General features: G+C 49.5%; 1 protein-coding gene across 1 annotated transcript in view; it reads left to right on the top strand.

Moving 5' to 3' along the window:
- Window positions 1-1,171: 1,171 nt before the first annotated feature.
- The window catches only part of LOC144828415 (uncharacterized), a 91,185-nt gene continuing 69,418 nt past the window's right edge, over window positions 1,172-22,938 (top strand). Inside the window, exons 1-2 of the mRNA XM_078686540.1 lie at window positions 1,172-2,019; window positions 15,081-15,135. Of these exons, the coding sequence (XP_078542666.1) occupies window positions 1,985-2,019; window positions 15,081-15,135 (90 nt within the window). The 5' untranslated portion in view covers window positions 1,172-1,984. The remainder of the gene's footprint in view (window positions 2,020-15,080; window positions 15,136-22,938) is intronic.

The raw sequence follows: 22,938 nt of genomic DNA, 5'->3' as shown, positions 1-22,938 counted from the left end.
TCATAAATGAGGCCCTCTGTTTCCATCACACTTCTAGGTTACAAAAAAACCTGCTTCATGTTTGCTTTACTCACTGCTGAAAGTGTACAGATCATTTACTGGCACTTATTGTGTTGGGTGTTACAAAAAAATGACATCCTACAGCCTTTGCTTTCACACTTCATGTACCCCAGCAAGATTGTCAGATGATTCTCTTAACTTTTCTTTCTATGACTGCAAAGTGAAAGTAGTTTGTAAAGACCGGTCCCCATGTTTAACAAGCATTTGCAATGCAATAGGTCTCGCACTTGTGAGAGTTTGAGCTAGTGGCATTGTAAATGACAATGCCTTTTATTTATGTGTTTGGAAAACATGCAAGAGGTGCGTAAACACGCACTTTGTACTTATGTCGTTGCTTAGGAGAAGCAAGGCTGACAGTAAATGCTCCTCTTTTACGGCCAGCCCTGCTTCTCGTGAGCGAGGACTATCAGTACAAAGTGCGTGTTTAAGCACCCCTTGCAGGTTTTCAAAACACATACATAAAAAGGCACTGTCATTTACAATGCCAATACCTCAACTCTCGCAAATGTATAGCAAATGCTTGTTTTTTTAAGTGCATATGGAGTCGGAAGGGCACTGTTTTCTTGCAATGCATCTTACGCCAGTTTCCTTGTTGGCACACGGTCCACGCCCAGCACTCCTGTGTCCTGTTCCAGCACACAACTGTCCAAGTCCACCTCACTTCGGCTTTACCTGCAGCTCCTTCCATTCGATTTTCTACCTGTTTCTTTTTCCTTCTCATGTTTGTATAGTTGCTCTTTCGTGTAGAAGGTTCTGCTGCTTCTGTGGAGAGGTCTGTGCCTTTGAAATATTTGTATATACATAGAAAGGCATCGTTTGCTGCTGCAGAGATGTGTTGCTTCTGGGAGCTGTGGCAGCGCCTAATGTGGTGGGATATGTAATTAGTTGTGCTTCTGAGGTCACCCACCCCCAGTGACCCCCCCTGGAGCGCCCCCAGGTGCAGGGGCAGCCTTATTGATCCAGACAAAGTCTGGAGCTTTTAATCTGCTCCTTATCGGAAGGGGGTTTTAGCAGCAGGCATCCACTTCCTGCTGCGGGGGACTTTGCCCTCCCTGGGCGTGTTATCTCATTCTGTGCCAGGTTTTTATATTTAGGCACAGGGAGGCTTAGAGGGCTCTCAGTACGAGCGCTGCTACTGAAGGCTTCACAGCTGCCCGTCTCTGGGCACAGCCATACACCTCTGGGCACAGCCAACCACCTCTGGGCACCGCCAACCACCTCTGGGCACAGCCCACCACCTCTGGGCACAGCCAACCACCTCTGGGCACTGCCATCCACCTCTGGGCACAGTCAACCACCTCAGGGCACAGCAACCCACCTCAGGGACAGCCAACCACTTCTGGGCACACCCAACCACCTCTGGGCGCAGCCAACCATATCTGGGCACACACATCCACCTCTGGGCACAGCCAACCACCTCAGGGACAGCCAACCACCTCTGGGCACAGCCAACCACCTCTGGGCGCAGCCAACCACTTCTGGGCACACATATCCACCTCTGAGCACAGCTATCCATCTCAGGACACAGCCAACCACCTCTGGACACAGCCAACCACCTCTGGGCACAGCCATCCACCTCTTGGCAAATCCATCCATCTCCGTTGGGCACAACCATCGCCTTCTGTGGCACAGTCATCCACATCGGGGCAGAGCCATCCTCCTGTGGGCATCTGGGCAGTGCCATCCTCCTGTGGGCATCTTGGCAAAGGCATCTCCTGTGGGCATCTGGGCAGCGCCATCCACCTGTGGGCATCTGAGCAGAGGCATCCTCCTGTGGGCATCTGAGCAGCGCCATCCACCGGTGGGCATCTGAGCAGAGGCATCCTTCTGTGGGCATCTGGGCAGCGTCATCCACCTGTGGGCATTGCCACCCACCTGTGGGTACACCCATCCTCCTCTGACCGCAGGCCATCTCACTGCAAACATGGGGGCCGAAGCCAGCTTCCTCCTCAAACCCAGGTCTGTACCATCTGCACTCTTCTTGGTTTTAAATGGCTCTAGTGGGGTTCTGCGTGTCTTCTCCATAATGAATTTGCCCTGCCAGCATTCTCAACTGTTGCGCTCTGCATTTTGGTGGATGTGGCAAGTTGTTCCTTCCTTTGCTTGAGCTTTTTTCTCACATTTGCTGCCGTCCAGGGCACAAATGATGTGGCGGGACTAACCTAGTTAATCAGTATGCAAGCGGCATCGCAGCGCGCGGCATCGCAGCGTGTGGCATCGCAGCGTGTGGCAACGCAGCGTGTGACATCATGGCACGTGACATCACAGCTACATCACAGGAACTGGCATTACAAGAAGTGATATCAGAGTTTAAGCCCTCACATATATGTTTAGCAGGTGTATCATGAGTACATTTTCTAGCACATTTCGAGTATACTTGCAAACCCTCCTGATTTAGGCAGAAGATTCACACTTTTGTACGCTACATATAAAACAATGTTACTTTTTGTCAGCGTTAAGCTTTCTATAGCCATAGTGCTTTAAAAGAAATAGTAATATTTAAATTATTACAACGCCTCCTCAAGGGTAATAAGAGTATATAAATGTGATTTATTTTGTGCAAATACTGGGAAAGTTCAACACATCTGACGTTCTAACAGTCCATGCATATCTCCTAAAAAGAGCCTGAACAAAGTGAAAAGCTGCCTCAAGTATGTGTGAAGTGCTAACAAGGTGCGAGCCTTTGTTTCCCCTCTGCTTCATTTGCATCAGGTGTGAGGCTCCTGACTGCTGCCAGCCAGGAGACTCCAACAAAAGGAGTCCTGATGACCCCTGAGACTCGCCCTTTGTTATGGCCGAGTATCCCAGCAGGAGTCAGAAATAAGAGAGCCCCGTCCCCGCGTGTACGTTGTTGTGATCGAAAGCAGACAAGAACGTGCAGGCGCTGCTGAATGTGTCCCGGTGTTTGGAAATTACACCGGGACAAATTCAGCATCTTTTTCAGTGGGCCTCAACTTTTTGGCAGGGTGGACGGCATGATCATCCACCCTGTGAAAGAAGTGGGGGGGCGTCGTATACCCGCGTGGACCCCCGACTCATGCCCTGCTGCCATCTTTCCCATTTCTCCCCTTGCCCGGGTGTCTGACCTCTTTGACTTGGCGTTTTCTTTTCCTGCTGATTGTGATACTTAAATCATCTGCTTTGTCGGAGACTGTGACTTAATTGATTTTGTGTCCTCTCGCTTCCGGAGTCTCTGCTGTATTCAGGGCTGGATTTAGCGCTGGTGGCGCCCTGTGTGACAATGGGGCATATTATCAAGGGATTTATCTCCGCTTTTTTGGCTTTAAAAGCCAAGAAAGCGGAGATAAAATTATCTCCCTATCAGCAACAGGGTGCTAACACGCAAGTTCGCATGTTAGCACCCTTTTTCTCTGCGCTTCCCCTTGCATCTCTAATGAGATGCAAAGGGGCGTTCCAGAGAAAAATAATAGGAGAAATGTTGTTAAGCAACATTTCTCCTATTATCAAGGATTTCGCTAACCCTGTTAGTGCTAAAAAAAAAGCAGCGCTAACCGCGGTTAGCGCTGCTTTTTTTACACCTGGTATTTCCCTGACTTAGCCATGATGTCCTATGGAAGGTGGATATCATGGCTAAGTTTGTGAGCCCCTATCATCAAACTAACACCAAACTTCGAGAGATTATCGTTGGTTTTCCAGCGATAATCTCTCATTTAGCAGTTAGCGCGAGGATTTTTATCACTTCCGAGATAAACCTTGCTAATACCAAGTTATCTCTGCGATAATTTCTGGCGATGCTTAGTGTTAAAAAATTCGTTGCTAAGCTTCGTTAGCGATAAATATCGCTAATCGTTGGTAATATGCCCCAATGTTTGTTGGCGCCCCTCACAAACTCCCTCACTACCATCCTTTCACAGTGCCCCCTCAAGTCTCCATAAGCACTCTCTCCCAGATATATTTATTAGCGCCTCCTATGCCAGTGTAGGGTATCAGAGCACTTTACATCACACACACATTACACAGAGACAATCAAACATACGTGTGTAAATCAGCGTATAGGAAATGTTACATAAGTGAGAACACTACAAGGTGAGTCACACGTCATCCATACTTGTAGACAGTATAGTTTAAGAGAGCTTTGTCTGGCGAAGCACAGACTCAGAATTTATAACAGAACCCCATGGTTGGGGGATACATTTAATAATAAACCAGTTTTGAAACATTAGAATAATGAAAGACTGAGGTAAAAAATCATAGCGCTCTGAACTATACCTTGCAGTTTGCTTGAAGCTCTTTGATGATAGATATTAGCTCGCTGTTCCATGTTAGGATTGTAACATCTACACTGCTGGTAACAAAAGAATCTCTCTGACACAAATCACTGACCTATTTAAACTGTATGCACTTTGTGATCTGCATGGTACATATTCTTTGCAGCAGGCCTATTAACCCTCTGTGCTACCATAAAATGAGTTAAAACTTCCACTAGACAAAACTCCTTCCCTCTCCAGGAATGAACAGTAATCACCAGAGTTTTCTTGACATTTTTATGGTTGTATAAAAATTGTCGGAGGCCAGCAATGCAGCAGCAGGTGCTTTTAAAACCATAAACGGCGTGGCATCGGTCGCACCGCCCTAGAGCGGCCCTGGCTGTGTCGCCACAGCATCGTCTGCCATTTTAGGACTGGTATTCTCCATTCTGCTGCAATCCAGACGGTTTGCCCTTGTACTGTACAATTGTTGTCAAGTCTGAAAATCTTTGGTGTGGTGATCTCTGCTTTGCTTGAGTTTGCTTACTCTGGATTCCCAGGTTTTCTGGAGCCTGACATTCTTGGCACTGTATTTTACATTTTAGATGTGTTTCTGATATTTTGCCTGGTAAACTCAATTTTACAGAAGTCTGACACTTGTGTACTATATTCTCTATTTTGCTCACATCATATTTTTTCAAGTATATTCTCTTCTGGCCTCCATATTCCCTACCTTGCTTGAGACACTGATATTTCTGCTGATATTCGCATTGTTTCCAGAGTGTTAAGTTTCTTCTTACATTGCAAATTTATTTGGTCCACGTCCGATGTCGTTGTTAAAAACTGCTGCTATGTCATAGCAGCTAGTTCCTGGATGTGAATCCTGTTATTCACGCCTGTGGCCTCCACCAGAGCCAGGCACAGCATTAGGCCCCTGGAGCAGTGTTTGTTCCACTGCATGACGTGGTTAGAGGAGGAGGTAGTGCCTTTCTCAAATGTTTGCAGCCATGGCAGGACCTTAGGGCAGGAAATGTGCAGAGAAAGGTAAAGAAACTGCAAATCAGAGACCCGGATGTGGTGAGCAATGTCTGAATCACAGTGTTTGTTTGTAGAGGTGGGCACATGGGAAGAGCCGGGGCAGACGTCCAGCTCGGCACTATGAGGCTTATTTATAAGACGCCCACCCTGCGAGAGTCACGTTTTTTGACGTTCTGGGGGCGCAAGGCTCTCAACCACATCTATGGGGTGACGCAAAGCCGCCCTGCGTGGCTGTGAGTGGCCTCACAGATATGGAGTACGGCAAAGCAGCACAAGTCGCGGCCTTGCCTTACTCTGTGTCAAGGAGACTTTCCATGGGCTTTACGGTGGGTTTTTTCCTGCAACACCCATGGATTTTGACGCTGCCCCAAATTTACTTAATCATGTAAACCTGGGGCAGCGCTTAAACCTTACACTTCTTCAGAGTTTGTGTAAAGAGGAGGACTATTCATATTTTTTTCTCTTTTTTTTCCTCCCTCCAGTTGGCAAACACCTCTCAGGATGGTCTTTGTGCAGGGAGTTGCCCCTTCCTGCACACAAACAATCCTGCCTGCAATGGAGGCACCCTTGCATCAAGGTGCAAGGGTGCCTGCACTGGCGCTAAGCATCAAATGGTGCGCCAGCACTGGGGAAAAGGACAGAAATGCACTGTATTTCATAAATACGGTGTATTCCTGCCCTTTTACATTGGCGTAGGGCAGCACAGCAAGAAGACTTGCAACGCCGCCCTACCCCAATTCCTCATAAATGATACCCTAAGACCCTAAGTATGACGTGATCCTACCAACAAAAACAAGCATTGAAAATGCAATAGGTCTCGCAATAGAAGAGTTTGACATTTTTCGTTTTGCATATGGATGAGTGGCGTTGCGTGGGTGAGTGGCGTTGCGTGGGTGAGTGGCGTTGCGTGGGTGAGTGGCGTTGCGTGGGTGAGTGGCGTTGCGTGGGTGAGCGGCGTTGCGTGGATGAGCGGCGTTGCGTGGCTGAGCGGCGTTGCGTGGGTGAGCGGCGTTGCGTGGGTGAGCGGCGTTGCGTGGGTGAGCGGCGTTGCGTGGGTGAGCGGCGTTGCATGGGTGAGTGGCGTTGCGTGGGTGAGTGGCGTTGCGTGTGTGTGTGGCGTTGCGTGTGTGTGTGGCGTTGCGTGTGTGTGTGGCGTTGCGTGTGTGAGTGGCGTTGCGTGGGTGAGTGGCGTTGCGTGGGTGAGTGGCGTTGCGTGGGTGAGTGGCGTTGCGTGGGTGAGTGGCGTTGCGTGGGTGAGTGGCGTTGCGTGGGTGAGTGGCGTTGCGTGGGTGTGTGGCGTTGCGTGGGTGAGTGGCGTTGCGTGTGTGAGTGGCGTTGCGTGTGTGAGTGGCGTTGCGTGTGTGAGTGGCGTTGCGTGTGTGAGTGGCGTTGCGTGTGTGAGTGGCGTTGCGTGTGTGAGTGGCGTTGCGTGTGTGAGTGGCGTTGCGTGTGTGTGTGGCGTTGCGTGTGTGTGTGGCGTTGCGTGTGTGTGTGGCGTTGCGTGGGTGAGTGGCGTTGCGTGGGTGAGTGGCGTTGCGTGGGTGAGTGGCGTTGCGTGGGTGAGTGGCGTTGCGTGGGTGAGTGGCGTTGCGTGGGTGAGTGGCGTTGCGTGGGTGAGTGGCGTTGCGTGGGTGAGTGGCGTTGCGTGGGTGAGTGGCGTTGCGTGGTTGAGTGGCGTTGCGTGTGTGAGTGGCGTTGCGTGTGTGAGTGGCGTTGCATGTGTGAGTGGCGTTGCATGTGTGTGTGGCGTTGCATGTGTGTGTGGCGTTGCATGTGTGTGTGGCGTTGCGTGTGTGTGTGGCGTTGCGTGTGTGTGTGGCGTTGCGTGTGTGAGTGGCGTTGCGTGTGTGAGTGGCGTTGCGTGTGTGAGTGGCGTTGCGTGTGTGAGTGGCGTTGCGTGGCTGAGTGGCGTTGCGTGGCTGAGTGGCGTTGCGTGGCTGAGTGGCGTTGCGTGGCTGAGTGGCGTTGCGTGGGTGAGTGGCGTTGCGTGGGTGAGTGGCGTTGCGTGGTTGAGTGGCGTTGCGTGTGTGAGTGGCGTTGCGTGGTTGAGTGGCGTTGCGTGGTTGAGTGGCGTTGCATGTGTGAGTGGCGTTGCATGTGTGAGTGGCGTTGCGTGTGTGAGTGGCGTTGCGTGTGTGTGTGGCGTTGCGTGTGTGTGTGGCGTTGCGTGTGTGTGTGGCGTTGCGTGTGTGTGTGGCGTTGCGTGTGTGAGTGGCGTTGCGTGTGTGAGTGGCGTTGCGTGTGTGAGTGGCGTTGCGTGGCTGAGTGGCGTTGCGTGGCTGAGTGGCGTTGCGTGGCTGAGTGGCGTTGCGTGGCTGAGTGGCGTTGCGTGGCTGAGTGGCGTTGCGTTGTTGAGTGGCGTTGCGTGTGTGAGTGGCGTTGCGTGTGTGAGTGGCGTTGCGTGTGTGAGTGGCGTTGCGTGTGTGAGTGGCGTTGCGTGTGTGAGTGGCGTTGCGTGTGTGAGTGGCGTTGCGTGTGTGAGTGGCGTTGCGTGTGTGAGTGGCGTTGCATGTGTGAGTGGCGTTGCATGTGTGAGTGGCGTTGCATGTGTGAGTGGCGTTGCATGTGTGAGTGGCGTTGCATGTGTGAGTGGCGTTGCGTGTGTGAGTGGCGTTGCGTGTGTGAGTGGCGTTGCGTGTGTGAGTGGCGTTGCGTGTGTGTGTGGCGTTGCGTGTGTGTGTGGCGTTGCGTGTGTGTGTGGCGTTGCGTGTGTGAGTGGCGTTGCGTGGCTGAGTGGCGTTGCGTGGCTGAGTGGCGTTGCGTGGCTGAGTGGCGTTGCGTGGCTGAGTGGCGTTGCGTGGCTGAGTGGCGTTGCGTGGCTGAGTGGCGTTGCGTGGGTGAGTGGCGTTGCGTGGCTGAGTGGCGTTGCGTGGGTGAGTGGCGTTGAGTGGTTGAGTGGCGTTGCGTGTGTGAGTGGCGTTGCGTGGTTGAGTGGCGTTGCATGTGTGAGTGGCGTTGCATGTGTGAGTGGCGTTGCATGTGTGAGTGGCGTTGCATGTGTGTGTGGCGTTGCATGTGTGTGTGGCGTTGCATGTGTGTGTGGCGTTGCATGTGTGTGTGGCGTTGCGTGTGTGTGTGGCGTTGCGTGTGTGGCGTTGCGTGTGTGAGTGGCGTTGCGTGTGTGAGTGGCGTTGCGTGTGTGAGTGGCGTTGCATGTGTGAGTGGCGTTGCGTGTGTGAGTGGCGTTGCGTGTGTGAGTGGCGTTGCGTGTGTGAGTGGCGTTGCATGTGTGAGTGGCGTTGCATGTGTGAGTGGCGTTGCATGTGTGAGTGGCGTTGCATGTGTGAGTGGCGTTGCGTGTGTGAGTGGCGTTGCGTGTGTGAGTGGCGTTGCGTGTGTGAGTGGCGTTGCGTGTGTGTGTGGCGTTGCGTGTGTGTGTGGCGTTGCGTGTGTGTGTGGCGTTGCGTGTGTGAGTGGCGTTGCGTGGCTGAGTGGCGTTGCGTGGCTGAGTGGCGTTGCGTGGCTGAGTGGCGTTGCGTGGCTGAGTGGCGTTGCGTGGCTGAGTGGCGTTGCGTGGCTGAGTGGCGTTGCGTGGGTGAGTGGCGTTGCGTGGCTGAGTGGCGTTGCGTGGGTGAGTGGCGTTGAGTGGTTGAGTGGCGTTGCGTGTGTGAGTGGCGTTGCGTGGTTGAGTGGCGTTGCATGTGTGAGTGGCGTTGCGTGTGTGAGTGGCGTTGCATGTGTGAGTGGCGTTGCATGTGTGTGTGGCGTTGCATGTGTGTGTGGCGTTGCATGTGTGTGTGGCGTTGCATGTGTGTGTGGCGTTGCGTGTGTGTGTGGCGTTGCGTGTGTGGCGTTGCGTGTGTGAGTGGCGTTGCGTGTGTGAGTGGCGTTGCGTGTGTGAGTGGCGTTGCTTGTGTGAGTGGTGTTGCGTGGGTGAGTGGCGTTGCGTGGGTGAGTGGCGTTGCGTGGGTGAGTGGCGTTGCGTGGGTGAGTGGCGTTGCATGGGTGAGTGGCGTTGCGTGGGTGAGTGAATGGTTAGCTGTTGCTTATGCGACGTATAGCACTTAATACTAAAGTAGGCAGACCTTCTTAGCCTTTGTGAGAATAATAGCAAAATAAAAATAAAAACCAGATCAAGTCAAGGACGCAAACGGCACCATGCTATTGTTTATTTACTCAGATGATATGCATAAAAATGTAACTTGTGAGCACGTTTCTCTAACTCTCCAATAATCCCATTACAACACTTTGTACAAATGAGATTGGGACTCATCCTTCCGAAGTCGAGAAAAATGTGCAACGCTGTGTTGAAGTTAATTTTTTTAATTAACAAAATGCAAATAATGTGGAGAGATTTCAAGTGATTCAGGAATGGGGGCCCTTGTAAAGAGAAAGTACGGCCGGCCTGGGCAGTGATAGGGGAGGAGGGAGGAGAAATGCGAGTCACGGCAGCAGCAGCCTTTGATGTGCCTGCCGGCCGGCCGTGAATAATTAGGGGGTGAGAAATGCGCTCGGAGGGCTGCCTTTGATGTGGTAATGCGAGGCAGGCAGGCAGGCGGCTGGTGGCATTGTGCACGCGCTTTTTAGGGCTTGCGCAAGCGCAATGACCTAAAAAGCACATGCACTTGAAGGAATCGCCAGTGGAATCGCCAGTGGATAAACACTGGATAAGCCCCTATAGAGCTTCGCCAGCTATGCGCTGAAGCGCATCAGCAGGCGAGCCCTAAAAACAAAGGAATCATGATTTTTTCTTTTCTGTAAATCACAGAAAAGACATACGTTCTCCTAAATTGTTTAATAAATAAGCCAAAATTCCTTGACATGTAGAAAATAAATGCAATTGTGTTTCAACTTTCTTCAGTCATTGCTGTAGCTTGCTTGTATCAAAGTCAGGATTTCTGCATGTGTAGGTTTTAGGCATGATGCCTGCTCTGCTTTGAACCCCACACTGCATATTCCAGTGATAAATAGTAATATACTTACAGTCACAGTGCACCTTTCGGTTCATCTCTGAAGCAGTGTTTGATCTTGGGCAGATACTGGTCTTCCTGTGCAATCTCAGTTGCAAATGTATGTATCATAAATGAAACAATACTTTGCAGGCCAGATTTACAATCCCCTTGCGACACTTTTGCACCGCCGTTGCGCCACTTTTGTGATGCAGTGGCGGCGTAAACAATGCAGCCAATTTTCAACGTGACGCACCTAGGAAGATGCGTCACATTTTAAAGACATGCATCATATTATATCTGCATCAGGTATAATGTATGCAGGGTGGGCGTTCCCACGCAGGAAAGCCTTGTAGAAGGGATGCAGTGAAATCTACAAGATTTCACTGTGCCACTTCTAGGACGCCACTGAGTAAAAACCTTACGCCTGCTGGAGTTGCTTTAGACACGACTCCAGCAATGCGTGACTTTTGGGCTGACAGATGTGTCTGAATTTCTGACACCCCTGTTAATCCTTGCGCCATAGTGCACCGTATTGTAACTATGGCGCATCCACGGTGGCGCAAGGGTCTCGCAAGGAGGCGCAGGGAAACTGGCGCATCTCTACAGATGCGTTGGTTTGTTGTAAATCTGTCCCTGCATGTTTTGGTGACAGCCCAGACTGAAGCTTCAGGTCGTACAATGTGTCATTTTTTTATCTGCTTAGTTTTGGGTTTTTGGTGAACTTGATCCGAGAGCATTAGAGCGCTCCGTCTGAGTCAGGGTGATTACTAATTGATTTGCCCAGAACCAAGATGTTGAGCCATGGCTTGGATTTTAACCGGGGTGCCCCTTTCCAAAGTCAGCCTTTTTAGGCACAAAACCACCTTTCCTCCACATCTCCATCGGTGATCACCTGCGTTGAGTTAGCTGAACAACACAACTGTGGCTTGGGCTACTTCAAGTTTTGTAGGGCTTCATACCAATTAACCTATTGTATGATATACACAGTCAGGAGGGGATACTGACCAGGTGCAATGCACACCTGTCACTGCATATATATATATATATATATATATATCTCTCCCTCCCTCCCTCCCTCCCTCCCCGCCCCCACACAGAGCCCCCACAGCACCGCTACTCCTGGGAGTTAAACACAAACATGAGGCACATTTGAAAAAATATAGCTTATACGAAGAACAAGTTTGCTGTCTGCAAATGATGCCACAACACCACAAAGACAACATAGTGCCTACTATATAAGGGGCATAACACATTGCATCTCTTAGCGTTCCTCTCTAGGCTACCATTAAACTACTCACCACTAAAATGCTTACCCATTCTCATATTTTTTGACTCCTCACTGTCAATCACGACATTTTCCACTTCTCTTAATGACGTGCCCCTACATCTGAGATTGTCCTTATCCCTCCTCCAGGTCAGCAAACATCACAAAGTATTTCAGTTCTACCTTTTTCTGCTGCGCACACCACCTGCTGAAGTCTCCCAACAGCAGGCTCCCATGAACGAGCTGAAACTGTCATGCGTACCTTAAATATTGCCTAGGTCAGCTGTCATGCGTACCTTAAATGTTGCGTAGGGCAGTTGTCATGTGTACCTTAAATGTTGCCTAGGTCAGCTGTCATGCGTACCTTAAATGTTGCGTAGGGCAGTTGTCATGCGTACCTTAAATGTTGCGTAGGGCAGTTGTCATGTGTACCTTAAATGTTGCGTAGGGCAGTTGTCATGTGTACCTTAAATGTTGCCTAGGTCAGCTGTCATGCGTACCTTAAATGTTGCGTAGGGCAGTTGTCATGTGTACCTTAAATGTTGCGTAGGGCAGTTGTCATGTGTACCTTAAATGTTGCCTAGGTCAGCTGTCATGCGTACCTTAAATGTTGCGTAGGGCAGTTGTCATGTGTACCTTAAATGTTGCCTAGGTCAGCTGTCATGCGTACTTAAATGTTGCGTAGGGCAGTTGTCATGTGTACCCTAAATGTTGCCTAGGTCAGCTGTCATGCGTACCTTAAATGTTGCGTAGGGCAGTTGTCATGTGTACCTTAAATGTTGCCAAGGTGAGCTGTCATGTGACCCTTAAATGTTGCCTAGGTCAGCTGTCATGTGACCCTTAAATGTTGCGTAGGGCAGTTGTCATGTGACCCTTAAATGTTGCCTAGGTCAGCTGTCATGCGTACCTTAAATGTTGCGTAGGGCAGTTGTCATGTGTACCTTAAATGTTGCCTAGGTCAGCTGTCATGCGTACCTTAAATGTTGCGTAGGGCAGTTGTCATGTGTACCTTAAATGTTGCCTAGGTCAGCTGTCACGCGTACCTTAAATGTTGCGTAGGGCAGTTGTCATGTGTACCTTAAATGTTGCCTAGGTCAGCTGTCATGTGACCCTTAAATGTTGCGTAGGGCAGTTGTCATGTGTACCTTAAATGTTGCCTAGGTCAGCTGTCATGCGTACCTTAAATGTTGCCTAGGTCAGCTGTCATGTGACCCTTAAATGTTGCGTAGGGCAGTTGTCATGTGTACCTTAAATGTTGCCTAGGTCAGCTGTCATGCGTACCTTAAATGTTGCCTAGGTCAGCTGTCATGTGACCCTTAAATGTTGCGTAGGACAGTTGTCATGTGACCCTTAAATGTTGCCTAGGTCAGCTGTCATGCGTACCTTAAATGTTGCGTAGGGCAGTTGTCATGTGTACCTTAAATGTTGCCTAGGTCAGCTGTCATGTGACCCTTAAATGTTGCGTAGGGCAGTTGTCATGTGTACTTTGTTGCCCAGGTCAGTTGTCATGTGTACCTTAAAAGTTGCCTAGTTTCTTGTAACAGATGGAACTTTACAGGCTATAAATTCAAACACAAGACTTGTGTTTTGTAAAGCGCACATCCTGAACTCAGGCATTTGAAGGCGCCCTCATATGTAACAACGAACACAAAGGCAGCTCAGTCAAATTACGTGTTTTGCCTATGATCACACAGTTTGGTCAAGCAGGGAACCTGGGGTTGACCCTGGACTAGATAGCTATCTCCTACTGACATCAAAGGTTAATGCTTGGAGGTTGAGATTAGAGCGCGGGTGACAGGCAGTATTCACATTTTATATTTGGCAGTTTTACACAGAGTGAACCTTGCCCAAGGACATTACAGCTCTTAACAACAGACACAGACTAATTTCTGGCACAGGGAGATTTGCCAAGATTCATGAAATGTTCAGCAGAGGTCTGGGTTCAAACCGGGTACTATCTGACGGCAAATGTACCTCCCAGGTCATACCGTCTTCTGTGAAAGCTCGGCTCGCTTTGAGCTCGTGGTCCCAGGTAGACATCGAGCTGAGCCAGAGCCGGGCTTCTGACTCGAGCTTTCAGTAGCTCAACCACCTCTACTTTATCGGGTCAGTCTGTCTTGTTCCTTCTCAGTGAACCTCATCTACGAATGAAAGTCTCTGAAACCCTAGAGTGAGAAGCTACACAGTGGCAAAACTGGCGAAAGCAGAACTAGTAAACGTTGGGGCATATTATGAAGGGGGGCGATAATCCTATCGCCCTATTAGCAAGCTGTCGCTAACAGCAGTTAGCGACAGCTTGTAGGCGATAGCGAGCGGTTTGGGGCCCGCCTTGCATGTCAGCGATATTTATCGCTAATGACATGCAAAGTGGGCGTACCCAACCTGTTAGCGACTGAAAGCAGTCGCTAACATCGCTATCGCCTATTACCAACACAGGTGTAGCGATGGAAATATTCCCGCTAAGCGCGAATGTCTCCAAAAACTAACGTCTGCTCAGACCAGTTCTTAGCCATTATATCCAATGGGAGGTGGATATAATGGCTAAGACAAGAGTTAGGAGAAAAGTCCACCCACATAAGTTCAACAATGGCTCATATGGAGTCCACTAGTTTCCAAGCATGACAAGGAGCTCACCAGAGCGGCAACAGAAAAGTCACTGGGTGAAATAAGTCTCAAGTATCAGTGTACAACATCTTTATTTCCTTTTTTTTATATATATATATATTTGGTTGAAGTACTAGTTATTCCAAACATCAGACATCATAACATCTCAATAAATAAATAGAAAATTGCATCAATAATTACACATAATAAAACATTATTCTCCAACATCAACCTCTCAGCAAACATACACTAACTAGTCACTCAATCACGCACATACATTCACACATGTACCACACTCAAAACAGGTTCCTCAACATAATCCCCAGATTAACACAAAAAAGTGGGATCCAGCGGAGCCTTCATAGCACACTGCCAGAGGGTCCAGATCGATAATACAGGATCCCAACGTCAAGGAACGCCAACGCGCGTTTCGGTGCCAGGTTAAGACCCTGTTAGCGATAATGCGTGAATATCGCTGTATTCTCAGCGATATTCACGGATTTTGCCGCAATCGCCGGGAATTTTATCGCTTTTGAGATAAACGTTGCTAATAGCACGTTATCTCAGCGATAAAATCCGGTGATGCGCGGCAATAAAAATATTGCCACTAAGCCTACTTAGCGATAAATATCGCTATTTGTTGATAATATGCCCCGTTGTCTTTTAATCCTATCTTCAGAGACCCTAAATTGCTGCCCCTCTGTTCTGTTTTCACTGCATTCTGGGACTTGTAGTTTTGGATTTATAACCTGGGGTTACAACTCTATGTACCTGCCTTGAAACATAAACAAGATAGGAGGGGTAATTGGGTTCCCATATGGCTTAAATGGAGATCTGTAGATCTTCCAAAATAAATAAATTGAGTGATTAATTATTCTCATTGTGCCTTGATTCCCTCATCTGTACAAAAACTTAAAGTCTTAAGAGCCATGTAAGTACAGGTGCCACGCGCCACGTAATATCATACCACGTCTGCCTCATGCAGTTCTTAACATGTCTATGTCTGTTCCACAGTATGAAAATGATGAAGTCCAACTCTGAGAAGAAAGTTTTACAAACCCAGACACCTGTGAGTATTTTCAGCTCTTAATTTTCGTGTGTTGGTTACTTGCCCCTTGTTCCCCCCCTTTAACATACTCTGTAGACTAGTTGCAAAAATGTTTTGAACCCCAAGAAAAATAACATCTAGCTGTTCAGGCCCTTCCTTTCACCCCGCAAACAGACTATTTTTAGGACATGTATTGCACCCTCTTGTGGTGTATTGTGGTAGTGGTATAAGGCAGGTGCCAACAGTCGCCTTAATAAAGCACAGCCCAGCTACTCTGCTCCTTTTCACTCCTAAAACAGGTCCTGGAATGGGTGGGTGATGTATAATTATCAACCTTGACCCCACTTGTGTGAAGCGCCTGGAAAAAAAGAACCCCTTCTTTTGTAAATAGCACCTATAACCCCACTGTGCACCCAAGTTAGAGACAGACCTATAATTAGAGTAAAAAGAATAACTGATAAGGTTTTATGCATTCAAGGAGTTATTTATTTGATTGTTTATTCGTCTACCTTTATGAACAAAAAGCAGCACCCCATAGACTTAAAGACCTAATGTAAAATACGTTTTGGGACTTTTTCAAGTTCATAAACATAGACGAAAGACCCACCAAATCAGCTGTGTATCACACACATCTACATTGCATCCAGCAGTAACTGCTGAGACAGAACTGTGGGGCAATTATATATTACTGAGTTCACATTTTCCTGACAACTCAGTCTAGACTGGGCGTCAGTGCGCTTTACTGGCATGCAGTGCTTGCGTCTGTCCCCAGAGCCTCTACTCCCTGCAGGCCGAGCCAGCTTTCCTTTTTAGGTCTTGGACCGTAGGCTGCACTTGCGCAGTCTCGCTCCGAGATTTAACGTTTCTTAGTATGGGAGCTTTAACCGACCCCTCTTCTCCATTGGCTGGCTTCCTAAACGGAGGCCAGCCATTGGAGGAGAGGGGCATCACTCCCTTTAAGCCCCATCTTTTTCGGATTCAGGGGTGTTTTTTTTTCTCTTCTTTCTATTTTCTTTCTCTCCTCTTCCCATTGGCTGGAATTTTACATTCCAGCCAATGGGAAGAGGAGAGAACGAAAACCACGCCCCCGAATCCGAAAATGACGATGCTTTCTCCGAGGCATTTCTGCTTCGCCTCGGAGAAAGATGGTGGTGTCATGGCATTGTCTGACCGGCCGCGCAACAGACAGAGACTCCCCCCCTGAGCCGGTACGTTTTTTGGTGTCTGTTCCCTCGTTGTGATTATTTTTCTGCCTTCTGTTCCCTCGTTGTGTGTCTGTTCCCTCGTGCTTTCCGATCCCCCACCCCCTTGTTGTGCTTGCTTTCCACCCCCCCCTCGTTGTGCGTCTGTTCTCTCGTGCTTTCCGCCCCCCCCTCGTTGTTGTGCTTGCTTTCCGCCCCCCCCCTCGTTGTGCGTCTGTTCCCTCGTGCCGCCCCCTCGTTGTGCTTGCTTTCCGCCCCCCCTCGTTGTGCTTGTTTTTCCGGCCCCCCACCTCGTTGTTGTGCTTGATTTCCGGCAAGAGACGGTCTGTTTGCGGCGGGGTCCAAAGGCATCAAAATCAATACTGGGCAAAGGCCAGTTCACCCCGCAGAGGGAGGGCAGCAATAGGCCCCCCACAGCGGTCAGAAGCTAGGAGTGCAGGCCCCCGCGTCCCCTGTCGAGGAGATGCAACAGAATCAAAGGCCTACGCCAGGCAGCAAATTGTGCGGGTGCGGAAGCACAGTCCTCGAGGTGCTCCCTCCAGTATGGGGCGGGATGTTGTTCTCGGGCCCCAAAAGCAGTTACGGCCTCTGGGGAACTCTGGGCCCTCTGCGACACCCGGCCGCCAGCCCTGCATTGCCAATAGCTTTATCGGCCACGAGGGGCCCCGGGGTGTGCTACACAGACTTCATTCTGTGGGTAGGAGAAGGTAGGTCCTCCGCTCCGTGGCCCCCAAAGCGTACTCTGTCCACTGGCAGTAATTGCGGCGCCGTCCCAATCTCTTCCCGCATTCCTCTTGCTCTCCTGCCCCCTCGTGTTTGTGCTTGCTCCCCTTCCCCCTCGCTGTGCTTGCTCCCCTGCCCCCTCGCTGTGCTTGCTCCCCTGGCCCCTCGCTGTGCTTGCTCCCCTGCCCCCTCGCTGTTTCTTGCTCCCCTGCCCCCTCGCTGTGCTTGCTCCCATGCCCCCTCGCTGTGCTTGCGCCCCTGCCCCCTCGCTGTGCTTGCTCCCCTGCCCCCTCTGTGCTTGCACTCCTGCCCCTTCGTTGGTTGTGCTTGCTCTCCTGCCCTGTGTTTATGTGTAAATTACAAAAAACACAGTTGATGGACAGAATGTAGAACAATGTCAAACATTCACCCCAGTACAAGGATCTGGGCCTAAATCCATCGTTTTTTTGCACTCCACAACACCCTGGGTTAGACACTGGCTATATGCAAATCAGCTCTGACCCTTTGCCTCATGGGAAAAGTCCAGTCCGAACTACCAAGCCATGTCTTTCCCAGAACGGAATCAAGCATCCAAGGACCGGTTTCTGGCTATCAGCCTTCATTCAGCCTGGATAGCTTGACTCCAGTGGTGTGGAGAGCCTGGGACTCACGTCTGAGCATACCCAGCCCACTCGGGGTGAAAATTACAAAAAACACAGTTGATGGACAGAATGTAGAACAATGTCATACATTCACCCCAGTACAAGGATCTGGGCCTAAATCCATCGTTTTTTTGCACTCCACAACACCCTGGGTTAGACACTGGCTATATGCAAATCAGCTCTGACCCTTTGCCTCATGGGAAAAGTCCAGTCCGAACTATCAAGCCATGTCTTTCCCAGAACGGAACATGTGTTTATGTGTAGACAGCACCACCACTCGCACAGACCGAATTATGCCTCTTTTCACATGAAAACATCTTGTCATACCCACAAACAGCTTTGGGGACAAGGACATCATGCCTTGCTCCTAGACCCATTGGGCAGCACTTCCGGTGAGCATCACCCACAGACGCACTGGACATCACTTCAGTTGAGCACCCCCATCTCCATCACACGCCACTCTGCACGTCTGTATATCAGTGCAGCGGGACTCCAGTACCCTCTGATGGTAGTTTAGATGAGGCTGGCACGTCTCACCCACAGATCCCTTGGACATCTGTTCAGACGAGGGCAAAATGTCTCAACACATACCCACTGGGCATCTCTTTAGACGAGGGCAGCCTGTCTCCCTTCAGCCCCCTCGTTGGTTGTGCTCGCTCTCCTGCCCCTGCACCCTCGTTGGTTGTGCTTGCTCTCCTGCCTCTGCCCCCTCGTTGGTTGTGCTTGCTCTCCTGCCTCTGCCCTCTCGTTGGTTGTGCTTGCTCTCCTGCCCCTGCCCCCTCGTTGGTTGTGCTTGCTCTCCTGCCCCTGCCCCCTCGTTGGTTGTGCTTGCTCTCCTGCCTCTGCCCCCTCGTTGGTTGTGCTTGCTCTCCTGCCCCTGCCCCCTCGTTGGTTGTGCTTGCTCTCCTGCCTCTGCCCCCTCGTTGGTTGTGCTTGCTCTCCTGCCCCTGCCCCCTCCTTGGTTGTGTTTGCTCTCCTGCCCCCGCCCCTCCTTGGTTGTGCTTGCTCTCCTGCCCCCTAGTTGGTTGTGCTTGCTCTCCTGCCCCTGCACCCTCGTTGGTTGTGCTCGCTCTCCTGCCCCTGCACCCTCGTTGGTTGTGCTTGCTCTCCTGCCCCTGCACCCTCGTTGGTTGTGCTTGCTCTCCTGCCTCTGCCCCCTCGTTGGTTGTGCTTGCTCTCCTGCCCCCACCCCCTCGTTGGTTGTGCTTGCTCTCCTGCCCCCGCCCCCTCGTTGGTTGTGCTTGCTCTCCTGCCCCCACCCCCTCGTTGGTTGTGCTTGCTCTCCTGCCCCTGCCCCCTTGTTGGTTGTGCTTGCTCTCCTGCCCCTGCCCCCTCGTTGGTTGTGCTTGCTCTCCTGCCTCTTCCCCCTCGTTGGTTGTGCTTGCTCTCCTGCCTCTGCCCCCTCGTTGGTTGTGCTTGCTCTCCTGCCTCTGCCCTCTTGTTGGTTGTGCTTGCTCTCCTGCCCCCTCGTTGGTTGTGCTTGCTCTCCTGCCCTGCCCCCTCGTTGGTTGTGCTTGCTCTCCTGCCTCTGCCCCCTCCTTGGTTGTGCTTGCTCTCCTGCCTCTGCCCCCTTGTTGGTTGTGCTTGATCTCCTGCCCCCTCCTTGGTTGTGCTTGCTCTCCTGCCCCTGCCCCCTCGTTGGTTGTGCTTGCTCTCCTGCCCCTGCACCCTCGTTGGTTGTACTTGCTCTCCTGCCTCTGCCCCCTTGTTGGTTGTGCTTGCTCTCCTGCCTTTGCCCCCTCATTGGCTGTGCTTGCTCTCCTGCCTCTGCCCCCTCGTTGGTTGTGCTTGCTCTCCTGCCTCTGCCCCCTCGTTAGTTGTGCTTCCTCTCCTGCCCCCTCGTTGGTTGTGCTTGCTCTCCTGCCCCGCCCCCTCCTTTGTTGTGCTTGCTCTCCTGCCCCCGCCCCCTCGTTCATTGTGATTGCTCTCCTGCCCCCGCCCCCTCGTTGGTTGTGCTTGCTCTCCTGCCCCCACCCCCTTGTTGGTTGTGCTTGCTCTCCTGCCCCGCCCCCTCGTTGGTTGTGCTTGCTCTCCTGCCCCCGCCCCCTCCTTGGTTGTGCTTGCTCTCCTGCCCCCGCCCCCTCGTTCGTTGTGATTGCTCTCCTGCCCCCGCCCCCTCGTTGGTTGTGCTTGCTCTCCTGCCCCCGCCCCCTCGTTCGTTGTGATTGCTCTCCTGCCCCCGCCCCCTCGTTGGTTGTGCTTGCTCTCCTGCCCCCGCCTCCTCGTTGGTTGTGCTTACTCTCCTGCTCCCCTGCCCCCGCCCCCTCGTTGGTTGTGCTTGCTCTCCTGCCTCCGCCCCCTCGTTGGTTGTGCTTGCTCTCCTGCCCCCACCCCCTCGTTGGTTGTGCTTACTCTCCTGCCCTGCTATTGGCATTGTAAATGACAATGCCATTTATTTATGTTTTAAAAACAAAAACATAAATAAAAATAATGTCATGAGCAATGCCAATAGCTCTAACTTTAAGAATGCCGAGACCATTGCATTGTAAATGCTTGTTGCTTGGCTAGTCATGTGGTAAATGTTATCTTCTCTGTTGCCACTTTCTGCTGAGATCAGGGCCGTCTTAACAGCATTATAGACCCCCGGGCAAAGCAGTGCGCTGGGCCCTGCCTACACAACCACTCACAGGAATAAAAATGTTTAACGGAAAATTTGTGTTAAATTCTGGTCTGCATGGGGCCCTTGTGCTCGTGGGGCCCCCTGGCAACTGCCCAGCTTGCCTATGCGTTCAGACGGCACTGCTTGGAGCTCTGTTTTACTAAGAAAACTAATAAAATGCCCTTAGGAGACCATAGGTAAACAATTTCAATTGACACAATTTGGGCCCAGTAATCCTAGACGGTCATGGGTCAGCCCCCCCAAACCTTCAACAGTTCCTGCATCTAATGTTTCATGTTGATAGCCAGGAGCTCAAAGCCTATAGGGTTAAAAGGGCTTCAGCATCCCCCCCCATCATGTGTCTCAGCCCAGGCTGCTGCAGCTTGAGCTGCTGTGGGCTCGGCTAGGCTGTGTCTGGAGTCTTATCTCCGGCACGCTTGAGTTTTAAAAGACCATATGCATATTTACATACCTTTGTAAACTGTTTGGAGAGGCTTTGATTTATTTTCTGGTTCCAGTACCCTATTGGCCACCACTCTGCCTATTCCTTACATTTGTATTTTACATTTATTGCTGTAGTCTGAGAATACATTTCATAAAAAGGAATATGAGGTAAGGTTTCCAAAAGAACAAGCATTTCAATGCAATAGTACTCGCATTTACGCAAGACCTATTACATTGCAAACGGTAGTGATCACAGACAACGGGAGGGAGGGCCGGGGGAGGCACGGACAATGGGAGTGTGGACGGGGGGAGGGGGGTGAAGGGGGAGATGGCACGGACAACTGGAGTGCGGGCGGGGGAGGGGGTGAGAGGGCACAGACAACGGGAGTGATGGAGTTGAGAAGGCAGGAGAACCTCATTAAAGAAAATAGTGCTCACAGTCTGAATAATCGATATGGTAGTGAGTAATGCACAGCTATAATGTTAAACGGGTGTAGGTTGGCTTAACCGTTTATGGGTGCACTCGTGGGTTGTGTTTCCGTCCAAAACACACCTTAAAATGAAACTCAGTCGTGTATGCATATACTATGCAGCGTTCTTTGAATGCCCCAGAGCTTGTTCGTGACGCGGCGCGTCACATTGTACTTTCAAAACTCCTTGAGAAAGGGCTCCGCCCGAAATGCATTGGAGTTACCAATTTGATTGTTCCTCAATTGGAAATCATATGTATGCTTTGATATGAAGACAATATCAAACCTGTTTTGAACAACAACTTTATTGAACCAATAAAAACGAATTGGATCTACAATTTGAAACTTTGTGTCATTAGGAGTGCCTCACGTGGGGATGTATCAGCACAGTATATGCATACACGACTGAGTTTCACAGTCTGAATAACACATACCGTGTAACACTTGAAGTAAAGGGGCCAGTAGCCATGGCAGGATACAAATGACGGATCACTGAAATAATATCGAGGGACAGAATATCGACCAACAAAAATATCGTTGACAAAATATCGAGAGACAAAATATCGAGTTTCTATCTACAAACAGGTAAGTACAAAAATATCGAGTAAAAAATATCGTTTACAAAAATATAGTTGTAAAAAATATCGACTTTAATAAAAACAATGTTTAATTACATTAATATAAAAAATTAATTACTAAAATATACTTAACAATACTTAAAATAACTTTTAACAATTAAATAATTAATGAAAGTAAAAAAATAATATTTTTTAATCATATTTCTTAAAACATATATATATATAGTAACAAAATTTAATTAAATAATAGCCAATATTATTAACGTACAAATACAAAACAGTAAAAATTACTATTCCCACTCCAGTGGGTGCAACAGTAGGGAAAGCGTTGGATAGCGTAGGGGTTAAAATTACTATTCCCACTCCAAAGAGTGCAACAGTGGATATATGACGTTACAACGCAACTTTTACAACGCACTACCATTACAACGTAAGTATTGGTAAGTATATAATAATTTTTATAATTTAAGTTATTTAAAATTAGTTTAATATAATTTAATTTAATTTCATTTCATTAAATTAAATTAATGTAAATTTAATTTTACTTTATTTTTACACTGTACCCCTGTACCCCAAAAACCCAAAACTGACCCTGAACCCTAAAAAAAACCCTTTACCCAAAAACCCAAAACTGACCCTGAACCCTAAAAATACCCCTTTAACCAAAAACTAAAAACTGACCCTGAACTCTAAAAATACCCCTTTACACAGAAACCCAAAACTGACACTGAACCCTAAAAATACCCCTTTACCAAAAAACTAAAAACTGACCCTGAACCCTAAAAATACCCATTTACCCAAAAACTAAAAACTGACCCTGAACCCTAAAAATACCCCTTTACCCAAAAACTAAAAACTGACCCTGAACCCAAAAAATACCCCTTTACCCAAAAACTAAAAACTGACCCTGAACCCTATAAATACCCCTTTACCCAAAAAACAAAAACTGACCCTGAACCCTAAAAATACCCCTTTACCCAAAAACTAAAAACTGACCCTGAACTCTAAAAATACCCCTTTACACAGAAACCCAAAACTGACCCTGAACCCTAAAAATACCCCTTTACCCAAAAACTAAAAACTGACACTGAACCCTAAAAATACCCCTTTACCCAAAAACTAAAAACTGACCCTGAACCCTAAAAATACCCCTTTACCCAAAAACTA

This window comes from Lissotriton helveticus, chromosome 4_1 (assembly GCF_964261635.1).
Source record: "Lissotriton helveticus chromosome 4_1, aLisHel1.1, whole genome shotgun sequence".
Lineage (NCBI taxonomy): Eukaryota > Metazoa > Chordata > Amphibia > Caudata > Salamandridae > Lissotriton > Lissotriton helveticus.
This window is presented reverse-complemented; position numbering and strand designations above follow the sequence as displayed.